Raw genomic sequence first — 18,445 nt, forward strand, 5'->3', positions numbered from 1 at the left:
TCTTTAAAAAAACAACAACAAAGCCCTGACAGGTTTGGCTCAGTGGATAGAGTGTTGGCTTTCGGACTGAAGGGTCCAGGTTAGATTCCGGTCAAGGGCTTGTGCCTTGGTTGCAGGAGGCAGCTGATGGATGTTTCTCTCTCATCGATGTTTCTAACTCTCTATCCCTCTTCCTTCCTCTCTATAAAAAAATCAATAAAATGTTTTTTAAAAACCAACAAAATTACTAATATTTTATAGCATTTTATTATTTTAGAAATTAGAATTTAAAACTAAAGAAGGTAAAAGATATATGTTATTTATTTTCAACTTTAAACACTGTGCAGGAGTCAACACACCAGCAGCCAATGGGGCAAATCAGGCCTTCCACCTGTTTTTATAAATAAAGTTTTAATTGAAACAGTCAGGCTCACTTGTTTACATATAATGACAACAGAGTTGAGCAGACGCAATTTAGACTACATGGCTTGCAGAGCCAAAACATTTACTAACATTTTACAGAAAAAGTTTGCCAACCTCTATGACTACAGCATGAACTAAAATATTAAAACAAAATTAAATCACACCATTCACCCTGCTTGTTAATCTGATGTTCAGTCTACTGGCTAGAATGTGCTACCACACCGTCTTTAATATGGTACTTATTACCTTTGTAGCTTCTTGATTCTGCTTATCCAGTTCTTCTAACTCAGCTATTAGTACTTCCTTTTCGATAATACTCTGATTGAGCTCTTGTTCCTTTGCCTCCAAATTAAGTCTTAAGTCATGTAATTTTGAATCCAAATCCATGTCTCTCACAGTTGTACTTTTAATTTCTTCATATTCATTGTTTAATTTTAAAAGTGATAAGTGAAGCTCTTCCTTAAATGATAAAAGGGGAAAAACACAACACATACTATCAATTGGAAGAAGAGACACTAAAAGATTAAAAATTATAAACAAAACCCAACATAACATTACAAAATCTTACTCTATCCTTGCTACCAATACAAACAAGAGACCCTATTTCTACCATTGAGAATGTCCCTATTTACCCCTCACCACTTAAAAATTCCTGTCCACCACACTACACACATTCTGGGGCACATAAGCAGTATATATAGTTACTATAGTATGCCTCTCCAGGCTCCTGACCCACCTGTGTATGTTGCTGTCACGACTTCATCTGAAACCAAAGAACCTTTACCTTTCTTTTCTACTCATATCTGTACGCCTCCTGGTTTATCTCTAAATAGAAACTCTACCAGGCTCATATACTGAACCTTGCCCAGTACTTCAACCTGGCCTGACAAGCATTGATGAGATCAGCTGTACCTTCAGAACTAAACACTTATTTTGATATAAACTGGCTCTTAGCCCTGATCGATATATAATATACATACCATTTTAATTCTGCCTCCATTTTTATTGCACCCACCTTTTCTTGAATCAATAATGAATTCTCTTTTTCTAAAACTTGAACACGCATTTTAAGTTCCAGATTGTCTTCAGTGAGATTATCCTGTAAACATGTTAAAAACAATTTTCAGATAACAGGAAATTTTGAGTTTATAAGAAAGAAGGCAAGCTATATGACTGGACATTTGTATTCTGCATTTCTTTAGTGGCGTAAAAATTACAAGCACGCAGCACTGAACCATCTAAAAAGCCCATACTCATTTAACAGACATTTGTAGAGAGAATTTCTTTGTTGTATTTGAAAAAATATACAAATACATTTACAAAATAGGCTGTAATATCAGAAAAAGAAACAACTCCTTAAATATCATAAAGGGAAACCAAAATGCATTTCTCATTTTGGTAGAGGATCTGTCTCTACAAATATAACATTTGTCTAATTAATATTCAAAGAGATATACTATAACTTTTCAATTATGGAATTTTTTAAATTGTCAATTTATAATACAAAACGTTTGTTACTAATCAGCAAGCATAAAATTTTTAAGATAAAAGTTCCTAGGATAAGTTCACATGAATTTATTAAAAAAAAAAAAAACAAAAAAACCCCAACAGCCTGGCTAGTGTGACTCAGTGGTTGAGCATCGACCTATGAACCAGGAGATCATGGTTGGATTCCTGGTCAGGGCACATGCCCGGCTTGTGTGCTTGATCCCCAGTTTGGTGTATGCAGGAGGCAGCCGATCAATGATTCTCTCTCGTCCTTGATGTTTCTCTGTTTCTTTCTCTCTTTTTTCTCCCCCTCTTCTTTTCTCTCTGAAATCAATAAAAATATATTTAAAAACACACACAGAATAAGCAACTGTAATGGTTTTTCTGGGTAAACCAATAAAAGCTTTCTCTCTTAAAATTTGTTTACCTGGTTTAAATGACTCAGTCTTGTTATTTCACTTTCAGCATCTGTGAAAACAGTGGGTCTGACATTAGAATTCTTTAAAATAACTTCATAATTCCATCCTAAAATTCAATTCAGAAGTGAAACCCAATTAAAATAAAGTATATTTATAAGCACAATTAGCAAGCCCTCAGAGTTAAATATATGTTTGTTATTTTTATTTTGACTATTCCAAAGAAGCCATAATATAAATGCCAGTAATAAACTATGTTAAAATCCAATTCTATGAAACAATATAAGAAAAAATTATAATTGTATTCTGAGTGAGTCATATTTATTGCCTTGATAAAAACAGTAACAACTGTTTCAAAGTGAGCTGATTAGTGTGTGTAATAGTAAACAGCATAAGGACTAAGGCCAAGAGGGGGAAGGGCTTAAAACACAAATGTATATTTATACAACAATATACAATCTATCAATTCTCTCAAGTGTCTTAGACATGACTACTAATAAAAAGACCATTCAATTTGGTATTCCGGATAGATACATAAACAGAGGGGTTTTAGAACACAAATACAGAATACCATGACTTTAGCTGAAGTAATTCATTCAATGTTCATATAGGAAATACTGTACATTTACTATGATGTCAGCTGTTAGACCACAAAATGGAAAAATTTAGTCTTTGTAGCTCTTAAGGAGCTTACAATTCAGAGGGGAAGAAAAGTAAGCACATGCCCTAATCCGTTTAGCTCAGTGGATAGAGTATCAGGTTTGATTCCGGTCAAAGGCATGTACCTTGGTTGTGGGCATATCCCCAGTAGGGGGTGTGCAGGAGACAGTTGATCAATGTTTCTCACTTTCTATCCCTCTCCCTTCCTCTCTGTAAAAAAATCAATAAAATATATATTTTTTTAAAGAAAAGTAAGCACATGATTACAGTACAGTGTGATACAGGGAGCACAAGGTTCTATTAGGCCAAACAGGGCCAACTCCTAATCCAGAAGAATGGGGTGGGGTGGGGTGGCACATGGGGCCAGGGAAGCAGCTGCACAAATGCCTCAGAGTGAATACAAGACCTGTGTTGAATGTTAATATACAAAGAAGAAGGAGTGAAGAGAGACATTACACAGAGAAAACAGTAAATGCAAAGGCAACAGAGCTAAGAGACAACATTGCCAGCTTAAGGAGCCATACAGAAAGCTGAACATGACTCAAGCTTAGAAAGGTAGAATAGGAAGAGTTGAAACTGAGGAGGCAGACAAGGAACAGATCATTAAGATATTACTTGTCTGATCAAGAAGTTTCCCAGGGGGCCACAGAGTACTAGACAGGAATGTAACCTGCTTTGCATTTCTGAAAAAATCATTCTGACTGCAAACAAACAAACAAGCAAACAAACAAACAAAACTGTTGAGACAGGCTCCAAGCTGGGCACAGGGCTCTTCAGAGCAGTCTGGGCTGCAGCGCAGTGGGTGCATGTCCACTGTGGGTGGGGAGAAGCATGGGGACCTGGGCAGAGGGCACCGATGCTGCTGGCCCCTTCAGCTTCAGCCCGGAGCCCATGCTCGAGAACATGTACTGCCTCCATGCAGTTTGCTGCTGAAAGAGACAGGCCAGGTCCACCAGCCTCAGAAGCTCCTCCTGGCCTTGGCTGGGGACGGGGAGGAGCTCACAGAGCTTTCTGTGGAATCCTTTCAATAGGAGCTTAGTGATGTCCTCATCTCCCTGGTAGCATTACCAGCCTGCTGCCATGTGGATCTGCTCCAAGCAGTGCTCTCTCTGACACCAACTAGCAATGCTACCCAGCACATCTGTCCTGTGGCTCTTCCAGCCAATATATAGACCTGCCCCATGAGGCCATCTCTGAAGACCAACTGTGAGGACTGAAGACCTTGCCTGTGAGTCCACGGGTCTTGCAATGAGTTTGCGAGCTGCAGTTTGCTGACCACAGGCCTAGGGCAATAAGTTTGATTTAAAGCAAATAAACTCATAAGGGTCACCCAATACATTAAATACATTTATTTTCAAAAGAGCTGAGCTACTTTGAAGTCAAATGAGAAAGATGTCCAGAATCTAACTTGCACAGCTTTCCCTTTGCCTTCATGGGCAGCTCCCAAGACTAAAGTACCTATGAGAAACCCTACAGCTCATCTGGGAAACAATACTGAAGTACTAAGAACTTACAGAACTTTCTAAGGGATAAGTTCAAATTTTCTGTTTTGGGAGACTGATAAATGCTGGCAATTACCAAGGTAGGAAAAGGAGAGAGGAGAACATGGAGATTTCACTTTGAACCTAACTTAAATTCAAATTTATAGACTTGGCACTCCAGGTCAAGAATTCATGACAAACAACTAGATGGTGTGTGTGGGAGGGAGGGGAGAAGAAAGGGCGCGAGGGGGGTGTGGGGAGGGGCACTCACAAACACACAAGGGCTAGAAACCTCCAGAGCAGGAATGAATGAGTTCATATAATCAGAGTTTATTGTGAGAAGAGGACACAGTGGAAAATAAGATGCATCTTTTCAGCTGAAGAGCTCTTGTTCTGTTTTCCTTGCATGAATTTAGTACTGCTGGTTGGCCTAATTCATTTAATACTTATTTTTTGTAACACAGAACACTGGTATGGTAACTAAATATCACCTTGGGTATGGACAACTATGGAAGACCTATGGCTCCTTTCATTCTCAGGCTTGCATAGATTTAGGAGATCATTTGGAAAGGTAACACAAGATTTTGAAGAAGGTAGGTTAAATTCCCTAACTGGAGGGTCTGAGCCCTAGTAAGTTATAGGAAATATTTGGTTCTTTAGAAATTAACAGAAATAGGACCACTTCTCCCTCAAAAAAATGTCTATACATGGCCTCCTAAGTCAATGAGTTTCATGCAAATACTTAAAAGATGAGGAACAGAAGTTAAGAGTCACCTAAACAACATTTAACTCTTTTTAGTAGAAAATTCCTATTTGTAATCTATTATGACACTGAATCTAAACCAAACAATTCTATTCAAATTCCAGTCATTTTCACAAATATTTCATTTCCACAAAGTACCCAGCTATACAAAGTGCTAGTTGTCTCTAAAACAACTACCGTGTTTCCCCGAAAATAAGACATCCTCTGAAAATAAGACCTAACGCATGGAAAGATAAGACATCCCCTGAAAATAAGACCTACTGCAACTTTGGGAGAAAAAATTAATATAAGACACTGTCTTATTTTCGGGGAAACAGGGTAGTATGCAATGAAGCACCAATCAGGAATAGGTTCCAAACATTTTATACCAGACAGTGCCTGCTGTAGTCTGAACACCTCTTCTTCCAGTGATGTGCTCTGTGGAAGAATGCTTTCTTCTTCCTTCACAGCGTCACTTTGTTTCATAGCATAAGGCTGCAATTTACTACATTCCAGTTTCAAGCTTTCACATTCTTTACTTATTTGCCTGTTTTCTACATTTAGTCGTTCTTGTTCCTTCCTCAAAACTTCTCTGTCATTTTCTGAAGACGATAATTTTTTACTTATATCTTTTATTTGTTTCTCAAGTTCTTCTATTTTTTTTGTAGACTCTACTTTTTCAGTTTGTAGAACTTGAATAGTTCTTTGCATCTCATGGATTTTAGGGTAATCAGTTACCGCAATTCCTGAGCCACCTGGAACATAAACATAAAGTCAAAAACAAAAAATATACCAATCCTATATAATAAAAATGTAATATGCAAATGGTCGTTACATCATGAAGCGCAACAACCAATCGCATAACAACCGGATCACGTGAAAGAAGTGAAAGAAGACAATCTGAAAAGGCTATACAATTCCAACTTTAATAACAATTCTGGAATAGACAAAACTATGGAGGCAATAAAAGGATCAGTTGCAGGGGAAAAAGAGGATGAAGAATAGGCAGAGTTTTAGGGCAGTAAAAATACTTTGTACGACATACTTTGTATGACATCATTACAATGATGGATACATGTCATTATACATTTGTCCAAATCATACAATGTATAACACCAAGAATGAACCCTCAAGTAAACTATGGATTTTGGGCAACTATGATGTGTCAATGTAGTTTTATCCTTGGTTAAAAAAAAAAAAAAAAAAAAAAGTGCCATCCTTCTGAGTGAAGTTGATGGTAGTAGAGAATATGCATAGGGGTGGGAGTAAGGGTGGAGGCAGAGAGTACAAGGGAAATCTCTGTACCTCCTTCTCAATATTGTTGTAAATCTAAAAATGCTCTAAAGAAATCAAGTCTAAAAAAAGTTAAATAACTACAATAAGTAAAGCATTTAAAAATAGTTGAGGAAAGATATTATTTGAGTAAAATACTAAAAAGTCTATGTATCTGAATTTGAAAGAAAGTGAAATACACCAAACAATGCAAGAGTCTCCGTATTATAATTTTTTCCACTTTTGCAGAACCATGACAATATGAGTGCCAGTGCAAATTTCTGGCTGAGGAGCAGAACTAGTCATTTACTCATTCTTTAGAACTTTGTCCAACTTCACATCAGTGTCCTGATCTTACAGTGCTAGGCTTGTCATTTAATTATGCCAGCTAATATGTTAAATTAATAACCTTGTTGTAACAGATTTTCCAGTTCTTCAATTCGTTCTTCATATTCACTTAATTCTTCTCGATGCCGACGAGTTATTTCTGCCAATTTCTGTTGATGTGCATTCTGTAATACTGACATTTCATGTTGATGATCATCTATTTCCTGACTTCGGTTCTGTTTAAGTTCCTTAAAAAAATAAAAACAAAGTCAACCACTTTAATAATCAATGAACTTATCTAAGCTATTTCATTTTTGCCCAAAAGTCTCTATTATTAAAAATAATTCTCCAAAAGTATTAAGGCTGAAAAGAATTTAAACACATGCCCAACATTTGGACAATTCTGAGACTCCACCCACCCTTTCCTCGCTTGAGCCTTAAAAACAGTTTTTCTACTTTTAATGAGGGCATACCAATAAGAAAAACCTGAAACAAAGTGAGCAAAAATATCTTTTTTCCTTAGCATCTGTGACCATGAACTTTCCTTAGCATCTGTGACCATGATATTCCACTAATATCAGTCTCAACTTCTAGCTAATGTATGACTGTTGTCCTATTATTCCATTCTCCTGCTGTTTTTCCTTCCAGTCTTGCTGGGACTCACAAATAGTCAACCAAGATGCCTTGCTACTACCCAAGTTGAGACCATCACTCTCTCTGCTAGGAAAGTAGATCTTGGGCTGAGTCTCTCAAAAAGGGAAATTGCTTAAGCCAGAAGCATTATGATAGCTGCACCTTGAAGAATCTGTCCACTGTGCCCCACTACTTAGATCCTCAATGCTGTTCCCATTCCTGCCTTTTTGGAGGCCAAAATGCTCAACTCTTCCTTCAGTCCTATCAACAAACTACCCAGGGTCCTTCCAATCAAGCAATCCAATCAATCAATCCTCTTTTGCTTTATTTAGCCAGAGATGGTTTTTGCTGCTTGTAATGAAGAATCCTAATCTATAAATTATCTTCTATTTCCTCAGAAGACAAGTGAAGTTATTCTTTATTCCTCAATACTTACATCTCAGCACTAGGCAAAGAGCTTTACACTTACATTTCAAAACAATTCTACAAAAGAGGTATTATGACGACATCTATTTTACTGATAACAAAACAGAAGTTTCCCAAAGAAGCACATCTTGTAAATAGTAGACCCTGGATTCAAACACAGGTTTGACTCAGGAACCCACCCACACTAGTATTGTAATAATAATAAAACCCCAAACTGACCAAACTAGCAAAATTCTACCATTAAAAGAAAATAATTATTTGTAATGAATAACATTAGCATTTTATTTTATCAATATCCTCTAACCCTAAACCTTGAAACTTCAGCAACCTTAGAATTCTATTTTAATAAAGACCATTTTGTGAAATGCAATAGGAAACAAACACAGAATATAAACTACTTAATAAATGTTCAAAACAAATGATTTTGTAGAGATATACCTGACTTGTCATCAACACTAAAGAAGATACAAAATGGTAAAAAGAAATAAAGACCATAATTTGTATGGTTACTTTTACAACTTTTATTAATTTAGGCTTATGATTTTCATAAGCAAATTTTAAACGTATACTAGCCATTGTTCCGACAATCTGCCTTACCTTAATTATATTTTGCAGTTTGCAAATCTCACTCTGATCAGAGCTGCTTGATCCTTGTGCTTTAGAAATCTAGATCAGAAAAACAGAATTGAAAAATTATATTAATTTTCTTATAAAAAGGAAAATCACGGACTAATTTTATTAAAAGATACTTTTAAAAAATGGGGCATTTCCAAGACAAATTCTGGTTTTAAAATGCCAAGTATCTTTTAAGAAAACTAGTGAGTAAAACACAATAAGTAAAAAGATACCATTTAACTAATAGGGGAGATAACAGTTTTATAAAATAAGGAAAACACCACATAATATTCTACTTATTTAAAAAAATGTATATTAAGAAGTCTCTGTATAACTTTTTACCTCAAAGGCAAAAGGACCTTCCCATTTTTGCAGAACTAATGCAAATTTCTGGCAGATGAGCAGAGTTAGTCATTTACTCATTCTTTAGGACTTTGTCCAACATTATATCAGTGTCTTCAAAGGTAATTTCTAAAATGAATGCCAATAATAACAACAAAAATATTTTAAAAGGATTTCATCCAGAAGACTCCAATATAGAATAACCTTTGTTGTGACAAGTAAATAAAATAACTTGGATTCTTCTTATTCAAAGCTTGTTCATTTACCTCTATTATTATTTACTATAAAGTGTGTTAAGGAACCAAACATTGATCTCTGGCTAAAAAAAGTGAACACAGGACCCCTGGCTGGTGTGGCTCAGATGGTTGGTGTCATCCTGTGCACCGGAAGTTTGCCAGTTCGATTATTAGTGAGGGCACATACTCAGGTTGAGGGCTTAATCCCTGGTAGGGAGTGTACAGGAAGCAGCTGATCAATGTCTCTCTCTCTTCCCCTTCCTCTCTCTCTAAAAATCAATAAAATAAAATGTTTTTTTTTAAGAAAGAACACAGTATAATAGAAAGAACTTAGGGTTGAAGTAGGAAGACATGTTTTGAATCACAACTTAATCACTGTGATAGTGGGTATATTACTTAAACTTTTACTTTGCTCTTCAATGAAACAGAATAAATTCCTCACATACCTACTGAGGATGGTATAACATATACTGGGGTAGTATAGATGGAAACATCTTATAAAGTGTAATACAAATATTAACTTTATTATGCCTTGCTAGAAAATTAAGTTTCCTAAAGGGTCCCAATTATGCCCTTTTCACCTTTATATCCCAATACAGGTCTGTCAGAGTATGCTTAAGTAAACACACAAAAAATCCCTCTCTCTATGAAATCTTACCTAACTAATGTTTCTTAAAATGTTTTACTAAATTATCAGAATCACCTGATGAGTTATTTGTTTGAATGCAGTTTTCAACACCCCAAAACAGGCTACAAAACCCTGATCTCTTAAGGGAGGACAGGGAATCTCCAAGTTCCCCAGATTATTCTTACATGAACAAAGTTTAAGAATTACTACTTTTTAGAGATAAGATGGACAGAAGGATCATTCTCTCCTGATTTACTTTGAATATTAGAAATGTCCAGCAACTTGGGATGCAGGAAATAATTTTAATTGGGAGGATTTCTCCTTTACATAATTAGATTACACTGACAAAAAGACAGAAGACACTTCATTTTTTTATACACTCATGAATTAAATCCGTATGAACAATATGCCAGTATATTTTTTTGTCCCAGTATATTTTGAATCTCATGTCTACTGACAGCCTTGGTAGTACATATAAAATCTGATATGTAAGACAAAAAAACAAGAAAGTTTACAGCCCAAAATAGCAAGTATTTGATTTCTTATGCATGAGAAACAACACAGAATAGTTTTAAAAATTTATAATGCCAATTATAAGATTTTCATTTTACATATAATTAATGCAAACAGAAACCTCAGACAATATCTAAGCAAATAGATTCAAATCTCGTGCCTTGGAGCCCTGATTTCCAACAGCAAAGCCTTAGGAACTCCAGGGAAAAAGATGCTGGTTCAACCACAGCAACTCCACTTTTATTTTGAAAATTTCTTCCCAATATTGTTCAGAAGGGGAAACTGAGAGAGAAAGATGACCTGATTAAAATCACTTAGAAAGTTATAGGCAGAATTAGAATACAAGTTTCCATTTCTTAGTCCATAGTTCTATAATGAAATCTCTACACAGCACCCGTATTTTTACTCACTTAACAGTCTCTAAAAATTCATGAAAAGGTTACCTACCTGAGCAATATGCCTCCAATGTGCAACTTCAGATTCAAGCCTTGAAATTTCATTTGACAATCTGTTTATTTCTTGTTGAGATGAAATTACATCACCAAAGTCCATGTCATCATCGTGGAAAGCGGCAGCATGATGGCTGATACCATAATTGAATGATGATGATGCAGTGGTTGTGGGCACACTGCCAGCTCCTGAATTTACAGACTGAGCAGCGGACTGCAGCTTTAGCAATTGGTCCTGTAGTGCAATCTGTCTTGCTTTAAGATGGCTGATTTCCACCTATAATCCGTATTTTAGAGAAGGTACTTTAAAATAACCATATTCCAGATTCATAAAATTAAAAGTCATAATAATTTAACATTATCCAATAATTGTATGCTATCAACTGAATCTAAGTTTTTAATAACATCCCAACCACACATTTTTATTTAAAAGCAAACATAATTATCATAGTTAAAATATAGATAATGTTTCACTCATATGGTAACTAAAGCAATGGTATTTCTCAGTCAAACAAGGATTTACTAGCTTCTATGTATCAGGTAAGACAGGTAACTCCTCAGAGGAAGTAAAAGCTGTGTCAGCCTATGCATTGGAAAGTTTCTTGAGAACAATTGGTGGAAGAGTCTTACTAACTGGTTATGGCTGGATTTAGGCTTAAAATGCACCACGAATCAGGAAATTGTTGTGGTCTGTACACTGCTATCAGGAGAATGCTTTGATTTATTAATCCAGTCTTTTCAGATAACACAGTGAGACTGTAGTTACTGGCTCATAAGTCTTAGAAGGAAATTGTGCATTGACAGAGGGCTTGGCTTTAGTCTTGGCAAAGAGAGGCCAGTAAAAATTTGACTCTACTCAGGGAGATAACATAATAAAGATTCTAAAACCCTGAGCAGAGTATCATTGTCCAAAAGAAATTATGAACACAGGACTTAACCATAATGTCACATCCACTTGAGACAAAACATAGAAGCTAGAGAGACCTGAAATATGCTTCCTAAAATATTCTAGCTAATCCAGAAGACACCCCCTCCGCAATTGAGGAAAACTGAAAAGACAAACCAACAAGTAATATAGTATTTCTACCCGTGTAACATCAACCAACTAGACAAACAAACACCAAACACAACTACGTCAAATGTCACAACGAACATGTTTTGCACATCAGAGTTCCTGCTCTACTGGAGGTTTTAATAGTAGTGCACAGATTTCATTCATTTTCCCATACACAGTACGAGGCAAATTGCAACTTTAAGGAATATGAACATCACAGTGAGGACAGCAAATAGATTCTGCGAAAGTATGTTTATGTAGTATCTTTCATTCTGGTAAAGAGTACTAAAATGCACTATTTTTTCAAATGTAGCTATAATACAAAGAAAGTTCTCATTATACAAGAGACGTTTATATCAAGTTGTAGAGTTAATAAGTGTAAACTCTAGTTATAAGAAAGAGGCATTTCTAAACTTGAATGCTTAATTTGGGTGTTTAATATCAATAGTTAAGTAGAATATAAAATGCCAGAGTTTTCCACAGTGGTGTTTTCAATGAAACCACCTATGAATTTTCAAAAAAATGCCAATACTCTTCCCAGTATGCTAATCTAGAATCTCCTGGAAAACATGAACCTATGTATTTTTTAAGTATCACTTATGATTCAGCTATAAGTGATGTAAACTACTGTAATATCTGTAAGTCAGTGCTACTCAAAGAGTGGTGTGTGGACTGATACCATAAATGTTTGCTCCCTACCCATGAAAAGTACAGAAACTCAAAGAGTAAGGCTTTACCGTATTTTCCATAAAAGTCTTTACCAGTAAAGACTTTTAAAGCAATTTGACACAGTAATTTTATATCTGTTGAGCCTTTTAAAATAAGGTGGGTTTTTAATAAGAACTTGTAGTTATGCCTTTTTATATTCATTTTTGTAGTAATTCATTCTATTCTACTTTATGAAATAAATTCCCAACAGACTGGAAATTAAGCTCTTCTTTAAATGGTTGTATTTATCTTTAATGTGGTTTGCTTTAATTTTTCATCTTAATGTGTCACTAAAAGAACTAGAAATCAGTGCATCTAAATTTAAAAAACCCAAATAAGAATTTATGGTAGAAATGAACATTTAATCAACAAAATGAAGAACACCCACATGATCTGGATAATGAAACAAGATATGGTTCTATTCAATAGAAGTGCTTACTGAATTCTAGTTATGTTCTGAACACTAAAGAGAATTCAACAACAGAATGAAACAGAGATATAGCCCATATTTTAAGGATTCATGATAACATCAGTTATCTATACTAATAAAAGGGTAATATGCTAATTAGGGCGGACATCTTCTGGACATCCATCCAGACAAAGCCACAGTGGCTGCGAGGCCTGGGGCTCAGGCAGCCGTGGGCTCAGGCAGCCATGAGCCCCTATCAAACTAAAGGAGAAAAAAATTATAGAACAGTCTAAGTCAACTATGAAATGCTTAATATTCTGTTTTTCTATGGAAAATCAAGTAAATGTCAACATAGCATATATTAACACTTGTAGTTAAAATGAGCAATGATCACAGATTTCAAACAATTTTAAGTAAATAAATAAGAAATTAAGTTTTATAAAATGTAAAATTATAAGCAACAAATGCCTAAAGATATCTTATACTAGAGGCCCCATGTACGAAATCTGTACAAGAGTTTGCCTTCCTTCCCCCCGCTGCCAGCACCAGCTTCCGGCCGCTGTCAGGCACCCGGGACCTCAACTTCTCTCCCAGCCCCAGCTTCCTCCGGAAGGTTGTCTGGTCTAATTAGCATGTTATGCTTTTATTTCTATAGATAGGACTTTTCCTCTTTTTGGAAAGCAGAAATTAAACTCCACAAAAGTTAGTTTATGTAACATAAACATAATGAAAAAGCTTACAGAATTCTTATTAAATTAATAACAAACTGAATTGGTAATTATTAACTTCAACACCTTTTCAATATTTTTATGGATCTAAATACAGCTTGATTTATATTACAGCTCTTAAAAACTTCCTCAATACTGCTCAGTGAAATAAGTATGAAGTAACTGTGATAACCTTTACCTCTTTCTGTTGTAGTTCATTTCGATAACTGGTAGATTGGTGCTTTATTTGAAGCTCAGAGGCTTCATGCTTTTCTTCTAGATCGGAACAAAGTTTCTTTAGTCTTTCATTCTAGAAGCACAGAAAAAAATATTTTAAAAAAGACTAAAAAGTAAAACATATTAGTTATTTCACAGCATTATGAAAACATTTCTTTATACAAGAAAAAAAAAGATGTAAAATATAGATCTAACAAAATTCTGGTCTTTACATTGTTTCATTAAAGTCACTAGTGCAATAAGCATCTTTATAGAGATTATGCATAATTCTAAAGCAAAATTTAAAAATAAATCTTTCTCAGTTTGATTTTTTGCTATAACAAAACCACTGATCAATGCTTACCCCATCTTCGTATATAGAGTGTCTAGCATGGAATAGGCAGTAAAATGGTAAATGAATGAGCTAGATTACATATTTAAACTTTTGTTTTCTCCCCAAACAGAAGAACTTAAAGAAATATTTTTAAAAAGACTTCTAGCTGGAGTGCAGATAGGAGGCCAAAGCCTTACATCACTTGTCTGCCTAAATCCCAGAGGCACCAAAAAATCCAATGTAAAAACTATCTGGTTTGAAAAACTACAGTTCAAAAAACACAAAATATTCTAAGTATAATTCAATGAATCTAGATATCACAGTTCTTTGTTTTAAGATGTTGACATATAAAAATAAAAGTATTGAATTTTATATATCTAAATATTAAATCTTGACCTATTATCATTCTCTGAAATCTGAATAAGTACATAATGGAGCAAGAAAAATGAACCCTAAAACTTTCTGCAAAAGAAATTTACAAATTATTACACATAATAATTTACTAAGAACTCTACTAATATATCTACAAACACAGCTTAACAATAATAACTGAGTCTAAGGAGCCTGATGGTGGAAGAGAAAGCTGCTGCTAGGAAGTGAAGACTTTTTCACTTTGAGGATATAATCTGTTGTCTTATATTCTAGCAATTTCTTATATTGACAGATGTGAAAATTATGATCCAGGGAGATTATGTGAATTCCCAGAGAAAAATCAGTGGTGTAAATTAATGGAAAAATTACAACATACACAAATCCTAGTTTGGGAGACTGTCTCCAGAAATCTAACCAGACCTTGGTCATGCTGAAGAAATATTAATAAAAAACTGGACCAATGGTCCCACAACCAAGTACTTTCTATTCTATTGGCTGCTCATGCATTATTTTCTGTTAACATGAGCAATGTCATACATAACTGAAGCAATACAATATAGTGAAGTCAAAAATCCACTTTAGGCTTTTTCACATACAATACATATGGCTATCTTTAACTCTGCTGAATAAGTAGAATTTAAAAAATTTTCAATTTGGCCACTACCTAATTTAATTGGTTGTCTCTCCTCATCTCCCTAGCTGTGTGAGTCAGAAAGGTTAATAAAGCACATGAAAGACAGACTCTTTTCATGTGCTGACCCATAACACATCAGAAGCTGCCAGGGACTATTTCTATTATGTGGAATATGAAGCAGAGGGGGCTAGTCTGAAAGGAGAAAAGAATAAACACTTATGAAAAAGAAGAGAGGAGCTATGACAGAGAGATTCCTGAGGGCTCCAGTTCTGGTTGCAGATCCTTCTCAAAGATTAGCTATAATACAATTTCTGCCCTTGGAATCCACAAGATACTCTTATTCTTAAACTAGAAGGCTGGTGCACGAAATTCATGTACTTGGATGTGGGGGGATCCCTCAGCTTGGCCTGTGCCCTCTTGCAGACTGGAAGCCCTTGGGGGATGTCCACGAGGAGCGGGCCTAAGCCATCATTAGGACATCCTTAGCAATGCTGCAGAGGCGGGAGTCTCCTGGCCGTGAGCTTAGCTTCTGGCTGAGCAATGCTCCCCTATGGGAGCACACTGACCACCAGGAGACAACTCCTGCTTTGAGCATCTGCCCCATGTTGGTCAGTGTGCATCATAGTGTCTGGTCATTCCACTGTTCGGTCAATTTGAATATTAGCCTTTTATTATATAGACTAGAGTAGGGGTGTCGAACTCAATCAGAGAAGGGGCCAAAATCTAAAATCCAGCCTAAATGGCGGGCCGAATAGTTTACTGAACAGTCATAAACTGACAATGTCATAAACTGACAGCGGAGTGCAGTGATGACAGCGCGGTGCGGGCCACATTGCAAGGCCTGGCGGGCTGGATTTGGCCCGCGGGCCGTGTGTTTGACACATGTGGACTAGAGGCCCGGTGCACAAAATTTGTGCATAGGGGGGCACTCAGCCCAGCCTGCACCCTCTCCAATCCAGGACTCCTTGGGGGTTGTCCTAAACCAGCTGTTGGACATCTCTCTCACAATCCTAGACTGCTGGCTCCTAATTGGGCCTAAACAAGCAGTTGGACATCCCTCTCACAATCCTGGACTGCTGGCTCCTAATCGCTCACCTGCCTGCATGCCTGGTTGCCCCTAACTGCCCCCACCTGCCGACCAGGTAGTCCCCACTGCCCCATCCCTGCCAGCCTGGCCACTCCTAACTTCCACCCCCTGCCAGCCTGGTTACCTCTTACTGCCCCCTCTACAAGCCTGGTTGCCCCCAACTGCCCCCCTCAGCTGGCCTGGTCATCCCCAATTGTCCTCCCCGCTGGCCTAGTCGCCCCTCATTGCCCCCCCACTGCCAGCCTAATTGCCCCCAACTCACCCCATTGCCAGCCTGGTCATCCCCAACTTTACCCCCCCTGCTGGCCTGGTCATCCTTAACTGTCCCCCCAGCTGACCTGGTCGCCCCTGCCAGCCTGGTCACTGCCAACTGCCCCTCTCTGCTCACCTGGTCACCGCTAACTGCCCCCCCTGCCAGCCTGGTCACCCCACACAGCCTGCTGTTCAGTCATTTGGTCATCCCTCACTAACCTCACTGCTGGCTTGTTTGCCCCACGCAGCCTGCTTGTTCAGTCATTTCAGTCGTTTGGTCGTCCATCACTAACCCCCCTGCCAGTTTGGTCATAAGTGGCCATCTTGTGAGAGTCAATTTGCATATTACTTCTTTATTATATAGGATTATTCCATTCTGCTTAATCCGTATTATACCATCAAGGTCTCCTGAAACCAATTTTAGCCTATGAGTTTCATTTTTGAGTAGTTCTAACTATCAAAAAAGATTGAGATTCATGCCCTAGCCAGTTTTCTCAGTGGTTAGAGTGTTGGCCCACTGATGCAAGTGTCACAGGTTCAACTGCTGGCACACACCTTGGTTGCAGGTTCCCTAGCCTGGTCAGGACACCTGAAGGAGACAATCGATCCATGTGTCTTTCTCACATCAATGTTTCTCTGTCTCTCTCCCTCCTCCCTCCCTTCCACTCTGTCTAGAAATCAATGGAAAAAATCCTCAGGTGAGGATTAAAAATATAAATAAATAACTGATATTCATATCTTTTCTTCTTTTATAGAGGTTTTCCAATAAATAGAGAAAATATATTTTTTAACAGAATAAAACTCATTCTATCTTGTAAGTACCAAAGGATACATGGGCCCTTTTATAAGTCCAAGAATAATCATGGGATCATAATGATCTTGTTTTCCATATCTTAAAACATTTTGTTATTTTATCATCCTAAGAATTATTTTCATCAATTATCCCCCACATGCTAAAAACAATCTACACTAATAAAGAGAAAGATGCATATTTACTGTACCTTTGTGACGCCCACTAGCCAATCAGGAGTCAGTATGCAAATTAACCCAATAAATATGGTGGATTCATTTGCATATGCAGGCGCCGAGCGGCTGGGGGTGGGGCAGGGCAAAGGCATTCAGCACCACCCCAGCCGCTCGGGGCCTCTGGGCAGCATAAGCAGGTGTGGCCAGAGCTAAAATGTGGTGCCAGCAGCAAGGGAAAGGAAGGCCCGTACTTGCACAAATTTTTGTGCATTGGGCTTCTAGTTTAAATAATAAGAAAATAAAAGACTAGTGGAATCATCTAAAAGAATGATGCAGTAATGAAATAACCAGTTTTCCGACTGTGTTGCCCAATGTATTACATCATCTTTTAAAAAGATAAAAACTATCTGGAGATATCATCTTTGTAGCTTTTTTGTTTTGTTTTGTTTTCATTGAACACAGTTGAAAATTCAGAATTTTCATTTTTTAACAGAGAAGAAAACAAAAAATACTAAACAATTATTACACAACTAAGAAGACAAATGCAAAGAGATAGAAAACAGCATTCTACAATAGAGTCTAACAGTTATGGTGAAACTAAGTATAGAAGCAAAATCTCAGACAAATCTTCAAATAACAATACCCTAGGTAAATTTTCTCAAACTCAAGAACTAATGACTCAACAATGCATTCCTAAGAATAAAACGGAAATACAGTATTCTCATCAAGTTAGTCATTCAAATAAGAAAATATTTTTTCACAACATTTTATTAAATATTTTTTATTGATTTTTTACAGAGAAGAAGGGAGAGTAATAGTTAGAAACATCAATGAGAGAGAAACATCAATCAGCTGCCTCCTGCACACCTCCTACTTTGATGTGCCCACAACCAAGGTACATGCCCTTGACCGGAATTGAACCTGGGACCTTTCAATCCGCAGTCCAACACTGTATCCACTGAGCCAAACCGGTTAGGGCTCACGATATTTTTTGACAAGAACTTGAACATCCCACTGTGCTAAATGGATATGTGACAGTATTCTTTCATTATGAACGTTTGAACATTTACTTGATA

General features: G+C 36.8%; 1 protein-coding gene across 2 annotated transcripts in view; it reads right to left on the bottom strand.

The window, feature by feature from the left end:
• TRIP11 (thyroid hormone receptor interactor 11) overlaps positions 1-18,445 on the bottom strand; it is a 63,785-nt gene that overhangs the window by 35,268 nt on the left and 10,072 nt on the right. For both annotated transcript variants that reach the window (XM_084883794.1, XM_084883793.1), the window contains exons 3-10: positions 13,708-13,818; positions 10,629-10,907; positions 8,445-8,513; positions 6,871-7,036; positions 5,579-5,944; positions 2,318-2,358; positions 1,418-1,501; positions 649-861 (exon numbers count right to left, since the gene is read on the bottom strand). In XM_084883794.1, coding sequence (XP_084739920.1) covers positions 649-861; positions 1,418-1,501; positions 2,318-2,358; positions 5,579-5,944; positions 6,871-7,036; positions 8,445-8,513; positions 10,629-10,907; positions 13,708-13,818 — 1,329 coding nt within the window. The remainder of the gene's footprint in view (positions 1-648; positions 862-1,417; positions 1,502-2,317; positions 2,359-5,578; positions 5,945-6,870; positions 7,037-8,444; positions 8,514-10,628; positions 10,908-13,707; positions 13,819-18,445) is intronic.

Source organism: Pipistrellus hanaki (genome assembly GCF_964339955.1).
Source record: "Pipistrellus hanaki genome assembly, chromosome: 1".
NCBI classification, from domain to species: Eukaryota; Metazoa; Chordata; class Mammalia; order Chiroptera; family Vespertilionidae; genus Pipistrellus; species Pipistrellus hanaki.